Genomic DNA, 19,708 nt, shown 5'->3' with positions numbered 1-19,708 from the left:
ACCCAGACCCTGCAAGACTGAAAAGAAAGGCATGGTTTGTGTGCAGAGTCAGCTCCTTTCTGTGTTTCCAGCACAGAGGTGAGACACGCTTCCTTTAATCAAGGTCCACAGGCCACAACAAAGAAAAGATAACACCAGCCTGAGATGACTGTTTGTGCTATAGAAGTCAGAAGTGGAACAAGTATCAACTCAATCGAGACACGGGCATGCACTAGCCTTTCCTTCCCAGAGATTATTCCAGTGAATTGCAGCTGGGTGATCAGGCCCAACAAGCAGGTTTGTTCTGCAGTCATCCACCCTCGCAAAGCATGATCGTGCTTTGTGTAGCCTGGTGCGGAGTGTCTTCCTGATAATAAAACTCCAGGCCCTTTTCTTGGTGATTCACTGAGAACCTCAGAGAAACTCCTGGATTTTATCCTTAATATTTCTTTCATAGCTTCTTGATACAACGTATGCTGCCAGGAAGTTAATTATGTTTAAGGTGTTTTAACTATCCACTCTAAATTTGTAGCCAAATAGATCTCAAACCCTTATTGTGATGTTCAATATACATCCCAATTGAAAACCATCATATATATTTTAATGGTATCTCCATTTTAAAACATCTATGCATATTTACCAATAATGCAAGAAAGAAAAATAATAGTCCTTGATTTGACTTACAAGGCTTTTCTTTAAAAATCTTAAATGAGAATTTATAAATATTTCAAGTGTCTCATTTTCATATCTAAAATGGAAATGGTCTGTGACCTTTTCTAGGGGTGGGTATAATATATACTTGAGTTGCTCAGATGTAAGCACTGGAGCGTATGGTCACTCTCGTTCTACACAGTCAATGCCTCCTTCCTCTGATGCAGCCTTGCACCTGACACACTTCTGCTTGACCTGACCGCAAGGCATGTCCTGATGTCATTCTGCACTCTTCTGGTTTTCTACACACTCGTCTTTGTCTGTCATACATCTTTCCTCCATTTTTATGTCTGTCTTGGCATATCCCTGTTCTTTCCATTAAAAAATATTTAATCCACTATAGTGCTTTAGTAAGACAGTTTCTTTGGTTAACTCTGATCAGAATCTTGATGTCTGCTTGGTGGAATCACTGGGAAGAAATGGAAGCATGAAAGAAATGAGGAAATAGAAGCATGCTAAACATGTGAAAGATGTTTGAAATGACCCTTATTTTGTCGGAAGCTAACTGTGTATAATAAAAATCTGACTTAATTAGAGTCATCTAATTTGAATTTCTGTAATTTTTATTGTTTTCAGGAGAAACATGGTAATTGCTATTTCCACTGTGTAATGCTCTGCCCTGAGATACATTGTCCTGATGAATTCTAAATATTATGCTTTTGGGTAATTAGAATACCTCTGTGTCACTTTTGTCTTTTATTTCCATTATTTTGCTTTCAAGAAAAGTAAGATATAAGAAAGACTGATATTCCAGCTGAGCAAGCTCTAAATCTAATCGATTTAGATTGACTCGATATAACTTGTCACCTCTGAAAGACACATATTGATCCTTAAAACACAAATGATAAGTTTATTTCCTCAGAAAACACATGTACACTCATTTTTCTTTCTTTTACTAATCTCTCTTAAAAGTCATTTTAAATTATGTGTATGCGTGTGTGTGTGTGTGTGTGTGCGCGCGCGCACGCGCGCGCGCGCACACACGCGCGTGAGCATGTGAGAACAGTCTCTGTGAAGGAGTGAAGAGGGGTTTGGTCTTCGGGAGCTGTTGCTAATGGTGCCTGTGAGCTGTGGGACTTGGGAACTAAGCAGGGAACTAATGGATTCTCTGCACAAGGAGACATGCTTTTAGCTACAGAGCCTTCCCTTCAGCCCCTATACCATTAAATTTTTAAAGATAAGTTTTACTTTTTGAGATTATGATATAACTAGACTATTTCCCCCTTCCTTCCCCTTCCCTCATAACCTCCCATGTGCCCCCATTCTCTCTCAGATTCATGGCCTCTTTTTCTTTAATTGAGTGTGTGTGTGTGTGTGTGTGTGTGTGTGTGTGTGTGTGTGATTTCATGTAAATGTGTGTATAAAATTTCCTAAATATATAATTATAACCTCTCAGCCTCTATAATTTTAACTTCTGTGTATGTTTCCAAGGCTGGAAGGGCTTCTCTGAAGAAGACTCTCCAACTCTCAGCATTCCTTAGTTGCCTGTAGTTCTTTGTCTAGGGTTGAAGCCTCATGAGCTTCCCCTGTCCATTTTGGTTGTCTATTGGTTCCATTCTTGTTCAGGTCCTGTTTAGGCAGCTATACTGGTGAGACTTCATGGATGTGGCTTCTGACATTTCTAGGACACAACCTCACAGAAAACTCCCCAACCCTTCTTCTGCTCCGATCCCTGAGCCTTAGGTGTTGGAGTTGTGTGTAATAGGTACCGTTTTTGAACTAGGCTCCACAACTCTGCATTCCAATTGGTTGTGGTTTTCGTTGATGGTCTCCATCTGTTACAAAGAGAAGTTTTCCTTCTAAGGGAGGACTATGCTTGTCTGGCTTTGCCCCAGAGAAGATGTCTTTTATTAACTTTAATAGTTACCTCGCAAAAGAATAAGTTTTATTATAGCATTTTCATACTGCGCACTCCATGTTAAGATTTTAGATGAGCTGTTTAGAGTCTTCTTGCATATTTGAACCTGTCCAGCGAAAATGTCTTTGCAAATGTGTCTCTAAAATGTTCATGAAAATATCGATATTTCATGGGCAGAGAGCTATGGGGCCAGTTATCAGGGTGACTTTTGATATGACTATGTGAGATAGTTCTCATCCTGACTATATTTGATCATTGATAATGGGTTTGTGAATGGCTGTCAAGCAAGCACCTCTTTGATGAAGGAGAGACTGTTGATGCAGGGCATTTTCTCAGTCAGCAACCCAAACGGAAGCCCTGCTGCTGCTTATTCTTCCGAGTATTGCTTTCTATGCATTTAGAGAGAGAAGAATGTTACTCCAGGTCACATCCTCAGGGTTCTTCAGAGAGATGACATCACTGCTCTGGGCCTAGGTGTCCTCATTGGTGGAATACACGTCCCTTAAAGAGTTTGCCTTTTGTTCAAGTAATCTGTCATCATTTAGTGTTGTGTGCCCAGAAGAGATCTCACCACTGTATCTTGGGCACCAAAAGCTATAATTTAAACCTACACATTTGTTCTAAAATCAGAAGCTTCAGGAAATGGAGAAAGGTTGTTGAGGAATACTGAGCGAAGGAGAAGAGAACCAAGTAGGAAGCACCGCTAAGTGAAAGAGCAATGTGAGAACAAAGCAGAAGGAAGTTGAAAGAGCCCCGAGAAGGGAGCGTGGAAAAGGCAGTACTTACAGAGGTGGTCCTAGCAGTAGCTCTTGACTTAGAATTTTTAAATGTTTGCAGCACAGAGAACAAATTCAACACAGAGTGAGCGTCCCAAATTCTGCTTTCAAATAAGCGAAAAGTCCTCTTCTGTTTAAGGATTCAGAAGAGGCCAGCCTCTGCATTCATGGACAACACATGTAAGAGGAGCAATGATTATTTTGGCAGATGTACGGAGTAACTTTAGTGAAGCTTCTGTAAAGACAGTAGAAAGGAAACAGCACATGATAACCATTCAACAGGCTTGTGACAATAAAGGGCTACAAAAAAATGTATGTGTCGAAGCAGGCAGGTTAAGCAGCTGTGGCTTATACTGGCTCACTGGCCAGTGCCTGACTTCACCATGGAACCCGACAATGTGCTGAAGAGACACTGCAACAGATCTCAAAATTCTAAAGGGAAAACATACTTTTAAAATATAAGTGCTTTAAAAGCAAGAAAGGAAAATAGCAAAGACTTAAAAATGTAACAATTTCCCTACAGTGTCTGCTGCTACAAAATCATGGCCTGAATGTTTTTTCTTTTTCCTTTTGTTTTGATGAATGAGAAATTTAGACACAGCGCCATACACACAGGGAAAATGTCACGTGGCCCCTGTAATAATGTAGCACAGTGAGAAACTACAGAGAGCTGGGGAAAACAGCCCCCAAAGAAGGCTGGCCCTACTCAAGCACTGATTTGGATCTTTGCCTCCAGAACAGGGAGACCATACATTCTGCTTATAAGCTACAGTTTCCTGTCTCAGTTACAAGAATCTTGGAGAGTTAATATAAAGAGTGAGAATGGAATATGTTTTGTGATTTTTTAATGGCCCACATAAATGGGAAAGGCATAACTAATGAAAGCGGAATTGAGTATGAGGAAAAGAAGACACAGTGGATTGTGGCTGTTTCAGAAGACGGAGAAAATGCAACCCAGAGATTCGGGGAATGACAGGAGAGGGAGACCAAGCATCTCCCAAGATTAGACATAGACCTCAGTGAGGGCTCAAAGATGTCCTTAGGCCAGGGAGAAGAACCTCCGGAAGTTTATGTTGATGCTTCAGGGAATTCAGGGACATCATTATGTTACACATCAGAGGGTACTAGTAATAAATTAGTAAATAAGTGCTGTGCATAATGCAGTTACCTAAGAGGGGGAAAAACAGATGACAGATCTCATGATGAAGTTAGTAATGATTAAATTAAATTCTAATGACACTTAAAACAAATTCTGTGGGTATCACATATCATTTTCATTTAAATAAAAAACAGAGTTAGTGTTTACTAACCCATGTTTTTTTGAAGAATAGCGATACCTATTTCCTGTATATCTCCTAGATGTATTGCTTATGATCACTTTGATATGAGTAAACATTTCATGAACAAAAATGGAGCACTAACAAGCCCATCTTCCAGAGTGAGACAAAGAGTTTCTGTGCACTTCCTTTAGAGAACCACCTTCCCCCCAAAAGGTCTCTGGAAATGTAGTGCTTCAAACTTGAATAAACTTGTTCCTGCAAAGAACAGCTTCAAAGACATGCTTTCAAAAGTATAAAATTCTGAGTATTTTTTAAGTGAAGACACAAAAAAATTTTTGGTATGGCTTAAAATTAAGTCAATGAAGAAGGAAAAGGAATATATCTATCTGTGAGCCTGGTTCTTATGCCAAACTTCTTAATTCACAATAACTATCCAGAGACAGAAACTCAAGAATATTAATATTAAAGTATTTCAACATTACCCTCCAAAAGAAAGACTGCACAGAGAAGTGAGATCCAAACACTTCATTTTCTGAGAGTTCCTATAAACAAACAAATATTTAGCTAAATTTTGAGATGTTTTTGAGAGTACTTAATTACTATCAAAATCAAAACAAAATCAAAGCAAACTGAAAGTTGAAAATTATACATCCCATCCAGACCCTTTGGATTTAGAGAAAGTAGAGTTTCTCCTCTTGAGTAGATGATTGTCTTTGTCGTCTTCATCCCTTACATCCCCGAAGACAAAGAGTGAGGGTGTTTTCTGTATTTTTAAGAGTTCACTTACCTTTTTGTTCTTAATGCTCATTAATGTACCTCTGAGTCTGATGTTTCATGACAGAGCATATAAATACTAAAGCACATCACACAATTTTAAAATAAAGTAGACAACATTGTTTCTTTTAGTAAAACAGTTGTGCTAATCATAGACTATGAGATCGTTTAAAAATACAGAAGTAGAAATCTTATTAATAAAACATGTACCTAGTTAAATTCTTTACAAGATTTCTCAAATTTGCTGGTATGATACAATATGTACAATAAATACAAAGCAAATGTCTTCACTAACTTGAGTTCTAAACTACATCCTCAGCCCTAATCAATTACATTTTAATAAGTTTAAATTACTCTTTTTGGACTGTACAGTGTTCTAGTCTGTCCTTGTGTATCAGTTACAATGAAGTTATGGGATGTTGATAAGAGCTTGGGGACAGTTCAGTTTTGACACTATCATGAAGAGGACGCAATCTTACTATGCCGTCTTTTCTATTATTTTGTGATAACAACTAGGATTATAATGGTCCAGTATCTTACATCATGTCCAAGGCATAGTAAGTACTCAATAAATTTTGTTAACCGACCAAGTAGTATTTGATTAAAATCATATGTTTTTACCAAACATGAAAAAATAAAGTAGAAAATAATATTTAATGTTCTGGAGTATTTTTCAATTTGCATAATTTAAAATTAGACAGAAATGCTTCACAGATGACGATGTAATTTAACCAAATACATTTCTTAATGCAACAAATTATGATTTCCCAAGTTCCTTGCTTAGAGTTTGGTCAGGTAGCAATGCTTATGGCATAAATCATCAAGAAAAGGTTTTTCCTCTAAAATATCATTTGATCAGTAATAAAGGGTTATGATTTGTTTATTTTACATTTTATAGTTTTCAAGTCACACACTATCAGAGTAGAATCTAAGCAGCAAAAAAAATCCTTTTAAAATTACACTTACATTTCAACTGCTGTCTTTCTTGATACCATATTTTTAAAAGATTATTCTATATCTTAAATTACAAATCAATTTCAATTTATTCATGTTTTTATTAAGGGTGTGTGTGTGTGTGTGTGTGTGTGTGTGTGTGTGTGTGTACTCAGTACTTTTCCATTATCTTGTGGGACCTGGGAATTGATTACAGGTCATAAGACCTGTGGGACTGTAACCTTTACACATTGAGGCATCTCTCTGGTTCATTATTGTATTATTTAAATTAAAGAATCTTCTGGATTTTAGAGAAGTTTCATGCTTTCTTTTTAATTATCATTTTTCTTCACTTTGATTTATAAATAGTTAAGTAACTGATCCACACGTTTAGTAGCACATGAGACAAAAGTATAAACATCACGTTCCAATATCATCACATTTGAACAATTAAGGATGAGATTCTAGCTGTATAAGAGGTTTCACTCTATGAGTTGAGGCAGTATCAAAAACCATGCATCCAAGTGAGTTTAAATCGTAAGGCATAATGTGTTAATTAAATGCAGATGAAAGTTTTAAGTTTTACTTCTAAATCCAGCATAAAGCAAACATTTAAAGGTAATATTAGCTCATTTAAAGCTTTAGGTAATCTTATGTTGACTGACTCTGAAGCTGTACTAATATTACTTTCTAGTCTTCCTCAGGTAAAAGCAGAGGGTATTTACCCTATTGTTGGCTTAGTATACAAAGAAAAAAGCTATTCATGAATTGGGGGTTGGGAGTTTTTAATTATAAAGATTTAAGATTGAAAAACATAACTATTAGATACATTTAGATCTACCCTAGTCCCTAGGTTGTACTTTTTAGGCCCAACCTAGTCCCTAGGTTGTACTTTTTATGCCATGTTTAATTATTTTTATCACTTATCAGCTACAATTTTTAGTTCATTTTACAACCCACATTGTTGTGTAAATTAAGGCCTTTATTTCAAGTGAAACAGTTTAATTTTCATGTGGCTTCTAGTGCCATTTATTGCTCTGAATTAATATGAAATTTGCAATAGAACAAGCCAGGCGTAGTTATTATTGGTAACAACAAAAACAGTAAGAAAAAATAATAACAATAGCAACATTAATAGCAAAGAAAATAATCATCACAACACCAATAACAACAAAAGTAACACCAATAACAACAACAATTAAGGCAATAAATGCAACAATAAACAATAACTACAGTGATAAGTATAATAACCACCACAATAACAATAGCACCAGCAACAGCAACACAGTGCTGGCATTATGATGAGTCCTGAACAATAGTACTGATGTTAATCTGGAAAACACAAACCAATTGTGATTCGGGAGAAGCCTTGAGTCCAATCATCATGTACATATTAAGTAACACTTCCGTGTGCAACAAGAGCTGACAGTGAGGAAAAGCAGCAGTATGAGGGTGCTTAAATTATAAATCAACTGTTAAAGAAAATTGAACACAAACACAGACATCAGCTTGATAAAAGACAATCGGCAAAATTGCCCTAAATAACGAATGCCTGAACTGACTCTCTTGTGTTTTTCAATCTATCACACTGCCAAGAGCCATTCTTCTGTACTATTTAGGACTAGTTTTCCTTCACAGTATTTTTGCACTATAAATAAATTTCTTCTCAAAGATGAAAAATCAAACTGTAAGTCTAAAATTTAATCATAGTTTTAAAAGCAAAAATCTAAAAGATAATTTTTTCTTCAAAAAAAAATAAAAGTGCAGTTTACCTAAAAATTGAATATGATAATAATTTTTAAATTGTACATAAAATAAATCAAAAAATCTTTTAAGATTTTGTTATCAGTTGGGATGAGGATTAACTATCAATCTTTAAAGTGATATTTTACAACTAGATCAGTATATAGATCCTGAAACATAATTCACGTTATTATAATGTGGGCGCCATGTGCCCTGGCCCCCGACTGTGAGTGGCTGCCGCCTTGTTTGCTGACCTTGAACAGATGTCCTCCCTATTCAGATTCCCTGCTGGTCTCCTTCTCACCTAAGGATCACCGGAGAGCTTACTGGAGGTTCTTTGTTCCTACATCCTGTATTTGGTGTAAACAACTTAGGTGCATTCTGTATTTGGTGTAAACAACTTAGATGCAAGAATGTAGAACATTGGGTCTAGAATGTAGACCATTGGTAGCGAACTTCTGCCCTCCAGGGATCCTCCATTTGTGTTGTAAGCCTGTACTTAAGGTTTCTTCCCTCTTTCAATAAACGGCATTCGGCATTCAGCCATGGCGAATGACTCGCTGTCTCTTGTCTCTATTTTTAATCCGCAGCCCTTTGCTCGGACATGGTGAACGGGTATCGGTAATGCGGGCGTTACCGCTACATTATAATGTGGGAATTCTTCAAGAGTAAAAATAGTCACAAGATAAAAGATGAACCTGTGACCCTAAAACTCATGTGTCAGAATCAAGTCAGCAATCTAGATTATATGAACCTGTTTTTATATGTACATGACAAATTTCTTTTCATTGGTGCTATTTTGGACATTTAAGAGATTGGAAATATTTGTAAATTCTTATGCAAAACAGTTACATAAAATTTCCTGGTCAGATAATTATTGTTCATGAAGGTCAAGGTCACGGGACGCCTCCATCCTGTCAAAAAACAATGACTAAGAATATTGACTTTTGAATAATCATGTCAACTAGGATTTTGGTAGTAAAGTCTTTGCAAAATTATGCATTATTTTCATTTGAGTATTTAAAGTAATTCAAATGAACAAATTATCTATCATCTATTTATCTATCATCTATCTGTCTGTCTGTCTGTCTGTCTGTCTGTCTGTCTGTCTATTCATCCATCCACCGTCCACCTACCTACCATCATGATGCCATACACACCTCTGTGTCTGCCTTCTGCTCTATTAAACTGGAGTCTGATACATTAGTCCCCCTTCTAATCAGCTCAAGAAGGATCATGGGGAAATTGGTTGGTATGTGTTAACACGTCTCAGAAGCAAAGGTCAATTGTCAATCATGCAATGAATATCTTAGATGTGGGGCACAAGCTTGGTGGGTTCCATCTTGTGCTTTGGGGTCCATTTTATCCCTTGAATTTAAACCAGATCATCTATATTTACTCTAGAAAGAGCAACAACATTTATAAGTTCATCAAAAGCAGTCAAATAAATGTAATGTCACGGTTATAGCAAATCTCTGTCATTAGGAATTAAAATATATAAAATATAATTTTTTGTCTACAGGGAAATATTGTCAAAACATCTAGGAAAAATCATTTCAATGTAAGATCTAGCTATGCCTTCTTGTACTTTGTGGGATAATCAAATATCATGCTAATATATAATATTTATAAAATAAATAAACTTATTACAAATGTAATAACTGTGGTCCAAATACCTGCTGTATTTGGACACCTCATTACTGTTCACCATTGTTTATTGTTGGCATTTTAGAATCCCAGAACAATTAATTCTGATATAATATAAGATATTGTTTTATAGCATTTTTTAAAGGATTGGTAACAAAAATACAGCCAAAGTAAGGCATTATAAATAAAAGTTTGTTTCCTTAAAAACACGTAAACATTTCCCATGTTCAAAGACATGTGCATATAATTATAAATGTTATACTAAAGTAAAAGCACTGTGATCACTCACAGCTGAGAAAGTCTCCTACGAAAACTTTCATTTTTTTACAACCTTTTTCTTTTCTTTATAGTCACCTGTTTATCAGCAAGTGACGTCTTAGTAGAAAGACCCCATCACTGTTAACTAATATCCTTTTCATCATGCTTGACTGTGTGTGATACTTAAAAACGTGTTCATCTGTTTCTGTCCCCTTACTTAAAGCACTTACAAGTCATTGATGCATTTTTAATGTGTCCTGCAAGGTGCCAGTTTAACTATGCCCTGCAGTCTCACAGAGCTCAGTGTCCCCAGTTTAAATTAATGATATTTTTGCCAGAAGTCTTATTAAAATTGCTTCATTCAACCAATGGGTAAAGTGTTTCATATTTCATTAAAATCATGCTAAGTGATTACTATAAAAATCTTTATAAGAAGATCTGTTGCTAAAAGTGATGTAGGCTGTCAAATAACAGAAGGTCTAGTAATGAGATACCACTACAATAATCTACATTGTATTATTCGAAGGACAGAATTTTAAAGAAAACAATTAAAAATTGTTATAGTTAGGATTTTGACAAGTGTATCTCTGTATGGTTACAATATTATTTTCTTTTTCAAAATATTTTGATTTGCTCTTTTTAAATTTTACACATGCATATAACATATTTTAATCCTCATCACCCCTTCACTATCTACCTATCTCCAGCTGCCCCCAGAGCCTCCCCAAACACATCTCCCTCCCAACTTCGTGTCCTCCTCTTCTTTTTTTTTTTAATTACTATCTCACAGACTCCAATTAACATTGGCCTAGATGCATGGGCGTGGCCATGCGCTCAAGTATGGGCAACCTATCAGAAGCCACACCTACAAAGAAAAATGGCTGTCACTCAGAAGTTGTCAACTGCCAGTAGCACTTCAGCTAAAGGTGAGGCCCCCTAAAACAGTATTTTTAAGATAATTGAGGTAATTTATTGAAAACATACATTTTTTTTATTTAAAATAAGCTCTCACTATGTACTACAGGTTGATTTGAAATCATGATTCTGCCTCATCCACCAACATGCTCAACAGTAACTTGTTAATTATTACTCATCCTAACCAGAAATACACTCTCCTCTGGGTCAAGCATAGGCATATGCAGCACTTTATAAACTCCGAGCCAGCCAACAGAGACAATTATTTCATTATTTCATTTCCATTTTTGTTTTGATCCCACAAAATTTATTTACAAAATATATATAAATCTTCTCTTTTGAGCTCATGGAATTTTCTTGATGAATAATTTAACCTCAAATGAATTATCAATGATAGGTTTCTCAAGACATCACAATCTCTCTGCCAAAATGTATTTTATCACATAAGTGTAACTCTTTGACCTAGATAAGTACCTAGTTGTCTGAGTTTGGGTAGGTGTTGATTTTCTTTTCTTCCACAATAACATTCTTTTATTACAGATAAGTGTGAAAGAGAATTTCAAGTGTACATGACGGAAAGTGTAGTTAGTTGGTAACCATAATGATTGTTCCTGGATGCTACTACACCTAGAAGAGGAGACATTGTGGAATTTGCTGTTTACTGATCTGTATGCAATTGAAATCTAGCCCATATTTCTATATCTTGCTCTTCACTGATACATGTTTTCTACTTCTTATAAAGTGATAACAGTTGGATTTCTAATAATAAAGAGCTTGTCTTGAGTAACATTCATGATGCCCCTGTCTTCTGGTGCACAGTACGATTGTTTCAATAGTATATACTGTCTCAGAGCATGTGAGTACCACAACTAATTCAATGAGAGAATCTATTGGCAGAAGTGTAGTGAATAGCATAAATAAAACATGAATAAAAAACCTTATCACATAAAGTGAAGATAGTGAAGTGAGAAACAGGTATTTGGATGATAGGAAATTCTACGAGCTATTTCACCTTATGTACAAGGGAGATGTCCATGTTACAAAAGGACCATCAATGTAGTGACTCTCCTGTGTAGTTAGATTACTTCTGAAAGAGATCAAGACAAGGAAAGAAAGCCCCAGCCACAGACAGCCTTGAAAAACAATGTTTGACTATCTGTAAGTCTTTATTAGGAAGGTTTTGATTCTCGGATCTTTTCACTCTTGGTGCTCAAAGACAAGTTTCATATTCAAGTCCTGCCCTGACAATGACAGGAGATTTCATTCCTGTATGCTGCGACTTCAGAGAAGAAAATTTGTGTCTACAGGAAAATCCAATGGTGAGCACAATTGTATAGTATAAAAATGACTACTAAAAATACAAGTGATTGTATTTAAGTGTGATTCAAGCATCTTCTCTCTAGATTCTCTTTATTAAGACATAGATTTCAAGGGTGAAGAGCGCAGCAGTTAGAAGGGAAGAACATTTCAGTGAAACAGGAACACATTCCGTGCGCGCGCACACACACACACACACACACACACACACACACACACACACACACGCACACACACGCACGCACGCAGCCTGCTAGCCTCTCCCTTAGTTCTTAGATGCCACTGCCTGGAGGAAAGATTCAGAAACAGCGCCAACTCAGGGGAGGGTGTAAAGACCTACAAAGTAGGTAATAATTAGAAATGTGAAATTTTCCATGGATTTTTTAATATAACACTGTATATTTATAACACTATCTGGTGAATATGGACAGTGTTTTAAGGCATAGTAAAAATCTGAATGAATTAACAAGTGCTCATTATGTTCTCATAGAAAAAACAAAATGAGTGAACTGATTTTTAACTCACTCAGCATTTAGAATCACTATGAAAATGTACCAAATTGAAAAATCCCTTAATCTAATATTAACACCTGTACTAAATATAATCTGTCAATTATTCAAGTGAGGGCTAAATTAGATACAGGTATTTTGCATCTATACTGGCAAACTTTCAGTGTTTAAAATGATGGTTAATTATAAAACACCAAGAATTATATATGTAAACATTATGGAAATAATATATTTGTTATTCCTTTACATTTTTTATAGATTCAAAGAAATTATGTGGATTTATTTTTACTTTATCATTAAGATTAATTTAAACAAATTAAAAGGCTTATAAAAATCTATCTAGCATCTATTGATCTATCTGAATATATGTTAAAATGATTCTTTTTCTGCAGCCAGGTCTGGCCTTTAATTCTCTCCCCTCAGTCCCTGAAATGCTGGGATTTCAGGGATTAAGTGCCCCTCGATATACACAGTCAAAAAAGATACTTCTATTCTCTCTTTTGTATTTCAATGAAATAGATTACTCATATTAATTAATGCCAAATACAATGTAATATCCAGTTCTAGTTAAACTCATTTGGAAGATGAATACTGCTGACTATCCACGGCTTAGTAGGTTTTTACACAAAAATAACATCATAGAGTCACAGGATGGGGAAAGTCTTATGTACATTTTAAAATCAACACACTTAACATAATATTAAAGCACAGTTACAAAGATAAACAATTCAATCTTTTCTTTTAAAAGTCACTGATTTTGTTTAGTGAAACCACAGTGGACATGCACCTTCTCCAGTATGTGCTTTTTGAGTGCCGTTCTTTCGGTGAGTTATGTCTTGGTTGTCAGTATGAAAGAACTGGGGGGTAACTCACTGAATATGAGAAGTAAGACATCACAGCAGCCATAAAACAATACTTAGTATGCATATTTTCTTAATTCCCAGTAAAAGGAAAGGAAAATGATGAAATTGAAAAAACTTAAATAACAGCATGATTTGATCAGAATGGAAAAAGAAAAACTGCCAGTGTTCCAGGGTCTAAAAAAATCAGAACTATTAAAAGCAATATTGACCTTTTAAGTAGAAATTTGAATAAATGTCATTTTCACCAAGGAAATCTGTTTAATTTGTTTCAAAGTACAGTCAAGTAAAAGTTCAGTTTCATGATAGTTATTTATGCTCAGGACTGGTGCCATCATCGAGGATACTAACACCACCAAAGATACTGTGTCTTACATAGGTACATACAGAAAGCTCAGTGCGTTTCTGAGGTCACCCTCCTCTCATTCTGGAAGTGAGACAAGGGGGAACTGTCCTCAGGTTGTAATGACACCAGGACTTTCGAGTTTAGAAGGCCCAATACTCAGTTTTCTGTGAACAAACCCAGGAAGTTTCATGGCTACTTCTGTCTGGAGCTGTCCCTGCCCGGGTATCATCACTTCGTCCTGGAGCAGAGTGATTTTGTAGACCCTGTTGTGCACATAGTGGAGACCGGATGCTGAGAATGAGGCTGAGGAGTGACTGGAGAGCAGCAAGACAGCGGTCTGAGTGCTCTGCAACAGTGAGGTTCTACTTAGAAAGCGTCCTAGGATGGGCTTAAAGATCATGGGGGGAAAGAGCAACTGGCAGTGATGGAACTTTGTGGTACAGCTCAGAAGAAGATGAGAGGAATTTGGTAAAGCGGCTAAGAGTCTTCTCAACAAGGAAAGCTGAAGATCACATGCTAAGAATTACCTTACTGGATCTTTTCCAACTCTTCCTCATTAGCATTGTCTGTAAATGAAATAAAGTACTTCATTATCTTTCACCCAGTACAGAGCAGGACAGCCATTGTTTTTAGGGGATATGTAACACTTATTAGTCCTTTAAATAGCAAAATGTTTCCAGCAACAACAACAACACACACACACTCACACACATGCAGGGTGAGGGAAGGTGGGGGGAGGGGAGAGAGAGGGAGGGAGGGAGAGAGGGAGGAAGACAGGGAGAGAGAGAACCTTTAACTTTCAGGACGCCTCTTTCTGCTGAGAGATCACTTGCATTATTCTTTGTATGAAGAGGTGAGACAGTGTATTTTAAATATAGAATTGGGATTAGTTAATTCTAAATTAAAAATACAAATTGAGTTTCATGATTTATAATTGTCCCTTTTAAAGGTGAGAGTTGAGGGTCACTTGACTTAATTAGGTATATAGCATTTTTTCTTCAACCTACATCTAAAGCATGCTGCTTTGGCCACATTGTAGAAACATTTCTACATTTAGTTATTTTTTTTAACTGTATCGTTGTCTACAATGTTTCCAACTCAGAAAAGGCTGCTTATTTTTTTTAACTAAAATGTTTCCTTTATAATATTCTGTTTATGTCACAGTGAAAGGTTAGCTTGGCTACATGTTTTAATTAAGTTTCTGGAGATTTGGTATCAGTGCTTAAGGTTATTGGTCTTTTGTATTTGTATTTGCATAAGTAAAACATAAAGCTCCCCCCAAATTTAAATAATTCTCCTATTTACTATTAAACATTTCCCTTAAGCATCTAGATGTAAACCTTCCTCTTTGCCATACCATGTCCTATGGTTGCCTTTAAGGCAGATGAAGAGGAAAGTGGAGAGTGTTTGGAGGGAAGACTGTGGCTTCTAGAAAGCTTGCCATAGCTGTGTTGGGGAACTAGATCAATGTCAAGAGCTCCATCTCTTTTATTAGAACTCACTATGAAGAAGATCCATTCTAGAAAGCACTCATGCCTCATGAAAATACAGGACAGAAAGAACTTTCACATAAGACCACACCATTCTTTGACCTAAAGGGGGAGAATGGAATTACGGAGCAACTTCAGAGTAGGAAATAGGAGAATGGTAACATTCCCAAAGACATTACTTTTGTTTTCTCTATTGACCCAAACATGAAAGAGTAACAGATTTTCAAATGTTATAAAAATCCACCTCCCTGGTTTTCAATCAGAACCAGGAAACAGCAAAGCATTGTTATCAAATACTACAAAAAATAGTTTATATTTTCTAACTGCTAAGGTCCAATTCATTTTGAAGCAACACATCCAACCACTAGTTTGGAGACACAGACAGGGTACACACCTAATAGACTATTGATGTTAGGTGAGTGATTGCCATTACGACCTAATCATCATCAACAATAATAACATGATCACCTCCTCCATATCACCAAAGGTCATGTGCAACCAGATTCTTCAGTGGTTAGCCATATCCATAAGAGCTCCCCAATCAAGAGTCCAACAATAAATGTTTGAGTTTGTCTCAATGCATTTGATCATGGCAGTTTCTAGAGACAACATTTTGAGTCAAAACAACTAAAGAAGTAAAGATTAAAATACCTTAACTAGTGGTCATTTATCAACATCATTAAGCATCTAAGGATCCTATAAAATTGATTCCATCAGAAGTATTGGGCTATGAAAGCAGGGTGAAACGATGAAGAAGGGTGGACTATCGTGGCAACACGTGACAACATTTAGGGACACGTGCTTCTGACAGAGGAAAGGAAGCAGTGCACGTGATTAACTTCTAACACAGAAAACAAAACAAAATATAGCTCTGGCTTTTTCATGTCTCTCAAATTTTGGTTGTATTTTTCAAACTGGGAAGCGAATACAAGGAAACAGCCATGATTTGGCAGCTCCAGGGCCAGTTCCTTCTCTTGAGTCAGTGTCAGAAGTTCTGCTGTGGATCAAGCGACTGTCAGAATGGTCTCAAATTTCATAACAAAAATTCTGCTTTGTTAGCCAAAACTGCTAGCTTATCAATTGGCTAAACGCCCCCACAAAAGTTCTTTTTCCTTTTGTAAGTACTTGGGTTAAAGAAGGCTCAATTATAATAATTCAGTAGAAAAGTTTAAAAAATGAATTCAATAGATAATTAATATTGCTATCTTTACTAACTATGAGATCTATTAAAGAAGAAAGGTTATTTGGGGAATGTTAAAGATAAAAGACAAAGTAAATTCTGGAAATATAAGATTTAAATTTTGCTCCATGATTGTGAGTTTGGCAGAGAAACATATGAATTAGATTTTCAAGGAGTCGGTGTCTGTTACTACTGTACATTAGGTTCTTCATTAGCAACTCAGTCTTCCTTGAAGCCAAAATAAGGAGTAAGTGATATAAAAATGTGGCCAATGATAGGTTTGTAAAAGCAGCTACTTTAAAAAGATTTAAAATCTCATTTTAACTTCCTTTTGTTATGATTTTTAGTATATTATTTGCTAATACGCATACAAAAAACGTACAGAACAGATAGTATACACATCTTATAAAACATATACATTCAACACTTCATAAGGAGATATGTCTTTAAACATTGTATAAAAGTTATGACATCAAAGTTAAAATAAGGTATAAAAATTGTTTGTTTAACTCATCAAAGGCCACCTAGTATCAATTAATATGTTTCTAGGGATTTTCTAATTTTCAACCTAAGCCAAACAATGCGTAAGACTACATTATCTAAGAGAGTGCATAACACAAATTAACTCACTTTTATGTCACAAAGTCTCCAATGAAGAAAGCTGTGGATTGAACTCTGCTAGAAAAAGAGCCAGAAAGAACTCAAACACACTGTCAAACGAAAATACCACATATAGGACACACATGTATGTATGACATATGTCTTCAGGTTCAAAACAGGACATGCAGTCAATGATAGGTGTGCCCATGAAGGCTTTGGCTTCTTGTACACACAATGCTGGGGACTCAAAAACAGATGTACACATACCTGTTCACATCTAGAAATTTTAAAAATACACTCAGTCATGTATTCATTGCAGATTTTTATATTGGCAATGATGAAATACACTTGCTTGTGGTCTTTTCACACATCTTAAATGTATGTAATGTTATGTGTTGTCAAAGTTTTAGTATGTGGGCTGATGGTTACTCAACTTATTCTTTTGATTTCCAGAAGTGGCAATTCATACAAGAAGGAATCATGTCAGCTGCATTATTCACAGAGTGCACTGTCAGCATTTAATGGTATGTACTGAACTCAGAAAACAGCTGGTTTAGAAGTCTTAGGGCTCGATGATACTAAGTCCCCTGCATTTCCAGTTCTTCCTTACTGTACGTTTTCTATTTCCTACTTGATTGTTAGGACATATTTGTTAAGGCCTTTGAAACACATCTCATCCTTTGTTTTAATACATGTAAAATATTTAGCAAAGTTTTATAACCATAGAGATTAAAAAAAAGTCTGGTTGTTGAACTAAAGTCTCTGTCCCAACAGCTTAAAATAAATTATTTCTGAGCTATTAAGCGCAGAGAACAGAAACCTTCTTCTTGTGTTGTTGGTGTGTGGAGGAGAACTATCATCCTCCATTCGCTACACACACACATCATCCACTGTGACAAAGACTGAAGCGTCCACCCTGATAGTTACAGGATTTGAGTTTGACTTTCTTCCTGAGTGAGAGCCCTTCCTGTGTAATTTGGATAAGTTCAGCATGCCAATTTCACTGAAGTAGTGTGTTCTATATTCAAAGTGTAGGAAAGAAATTGAAGTTGAAGATATATTGGATCTCTGATTGTTCTTAAACAAGAAATGTCAAATGTGTCCCAGAATACACTTTGTTAATACAAAAAGAACAATACAGTTAAGCATTAAAACACTGATTTTAAGAATTTACCAAAGAAAGTTAGATCATTATTTAATCATGGCATAATGAATTTGTAGCAACCACAATAATTTGACCATTAAAGTTAGAATAAAATAACATGAAAATACCTCCCCCTGTTCTTTGAAGCATCCCTTCAAATTATCACAGACACACCTCTAAGACATTAAACAACCACTAGGTATAGGATGCTAGACTAGATTTTAAGAGATGCCATTACAAAAAACATTTTACTTACAGATGTGCTGTTATATATAATATATATGCAGTAATGTACCTTTACATATACCACTTCTCAGGAGGAATGTATATAAGATGGAGGGGAGGTAAAATTTTGGCCAAACAGATGACACAATGACACATTGGACTTGAGAAGTCAACAAGGAGTTTATGTGACTAGATGCTACAAGTGAGAAAACATATGCTACTTGGTGCAAAGCTGTTTGTTGAGAGTTTCCTTTTATTGTCAAAATAGCTTTCAACAGTTAAAAAGATAAGGGACTTAAAGAACTTTGGTAGATAGGCAATAATATTTTTTAAATTCATATACAAACTACACATATTTATAAATTCTGGGATATTTATACAAGATGTACACATTGTTGTTCAAATCAGCATATCTATCTCTACAAGCATTTATCGTTTGGTAGAAATATTTAAAATCCTTTCTTAGCCCTCTAAAATATGCAGTACATTATTGGTTGCTAAAGTCACCCCCACTGTGCCCCAGGACATCAGAGGCACTTGGATCAAACTGTCACTTTCCCATTGGCCAATCTTTCCCATCCTTCTCTCCCACAAACTGGTCCCAGTCTCGTTGGAAACACCATTCTGCTCTCCAGTTCTATGAAACAAACTTTGTTGCTTCTAAACATGAGTGGGATTAGTATGTGTTCCTTATCTTCATTATTGTCCAGTTCCATCTACGTTACTTGAAAAGACTGGACTTCATCCTCTTTGGAGTTGACTACTAACTATTCCACTGTGATTTTTTAAAAAATAGATGCTTACTTATTTGTAATAGCCAGAACCTGGAAACAACCTAGATGCTCTTCAGCCAAAGAATGGATAAAGAAAATATGGAAACTGAGGAGGAGTAGAAGGGAAGGGGGGTAGATGGGAGTCAGGGGAGGGAACAGGAGAAGAGGGAGGGGAAAGTGGTCAGTATGTAAAATAAATGAAAAATGTTAATTAAAATAAAAATTTAGAAAATAGATGGTTACTCATGGTTTTGTTCAGAAATTTAAAACTTAGAAAGTACTGTTGGTAAATATAACTGGGTATACAGAGCTTGCAAAGGCATCAATAGAACAATTCTTTGGGCCAAATAAAAAGCAAAATCTCAGAAATATTATGTATTTATAGGCATA

The 19,708-nt window shown here is 35.9% G+C and overlaps 1 protein-coding gene across 13 annotated transcripts in view; it reads right to left on the bottom strand.

Annotated features, from left to right (window-relative positions):
- Mctp1 (multiple C2 and transmembrane domain containing 1) overlaps positions 1-19,708 on the bottom strand; it is a 589,465-nt gene that overhangs the window by 211,468 nt on the left and 358,289 nt on the right. For 3 of the 13 annotated variants that reach the window (XM_042261777.2, XM_042261782.2, XM_042261785.2), the window contains exons 6-8: positions 17,207-17,254; positions 14,434-14,472; positions 5,087-5,146 (exon numbers count right to left, since the gene is read on the bottom strand). The exons of 1 other annotated variant lie outside the window; for it this stretch is intronic. In XM_042261777.2, the coding sequence (XP_042117711.1) occupies positions 5,087-5,146; positions 14,434-14,472; positions 17,207-17,254 (147 nt within the window). The remainder of the gene's footprint in view (positions 1-5,086; positions 5,147-14,433; positions 14,473-17,206; positions 17,255-19,708) is intronic. 9 more of the 13 variants (XM_006986537.4, XM_042261783.2, XM_076551998.1 and 6 more) reach the window with 6 other exon arrangements.

The sequence above is a fragment of the Peromyscus maniculatus genome, chromosome 15 (genome assembly GCF_049852395.1).
Source record: "Peromyscus maniculatus bairdii isolate BWxNUB_F1_BW_parent chromosome 15, HU_Pman_BW_mat_3.1, whole genome shotgun sequence".
NCBI lineage: Eukaryota > Metazoa > Chordata > Mammalia > Rodentia > Cricetidae > Peromyscus > Peromyscus maniculatus.
Note: the sequence above shows the minus strand (reverse complement) of the source record. Positions and strands in the feature narration are given on the sequence as shown.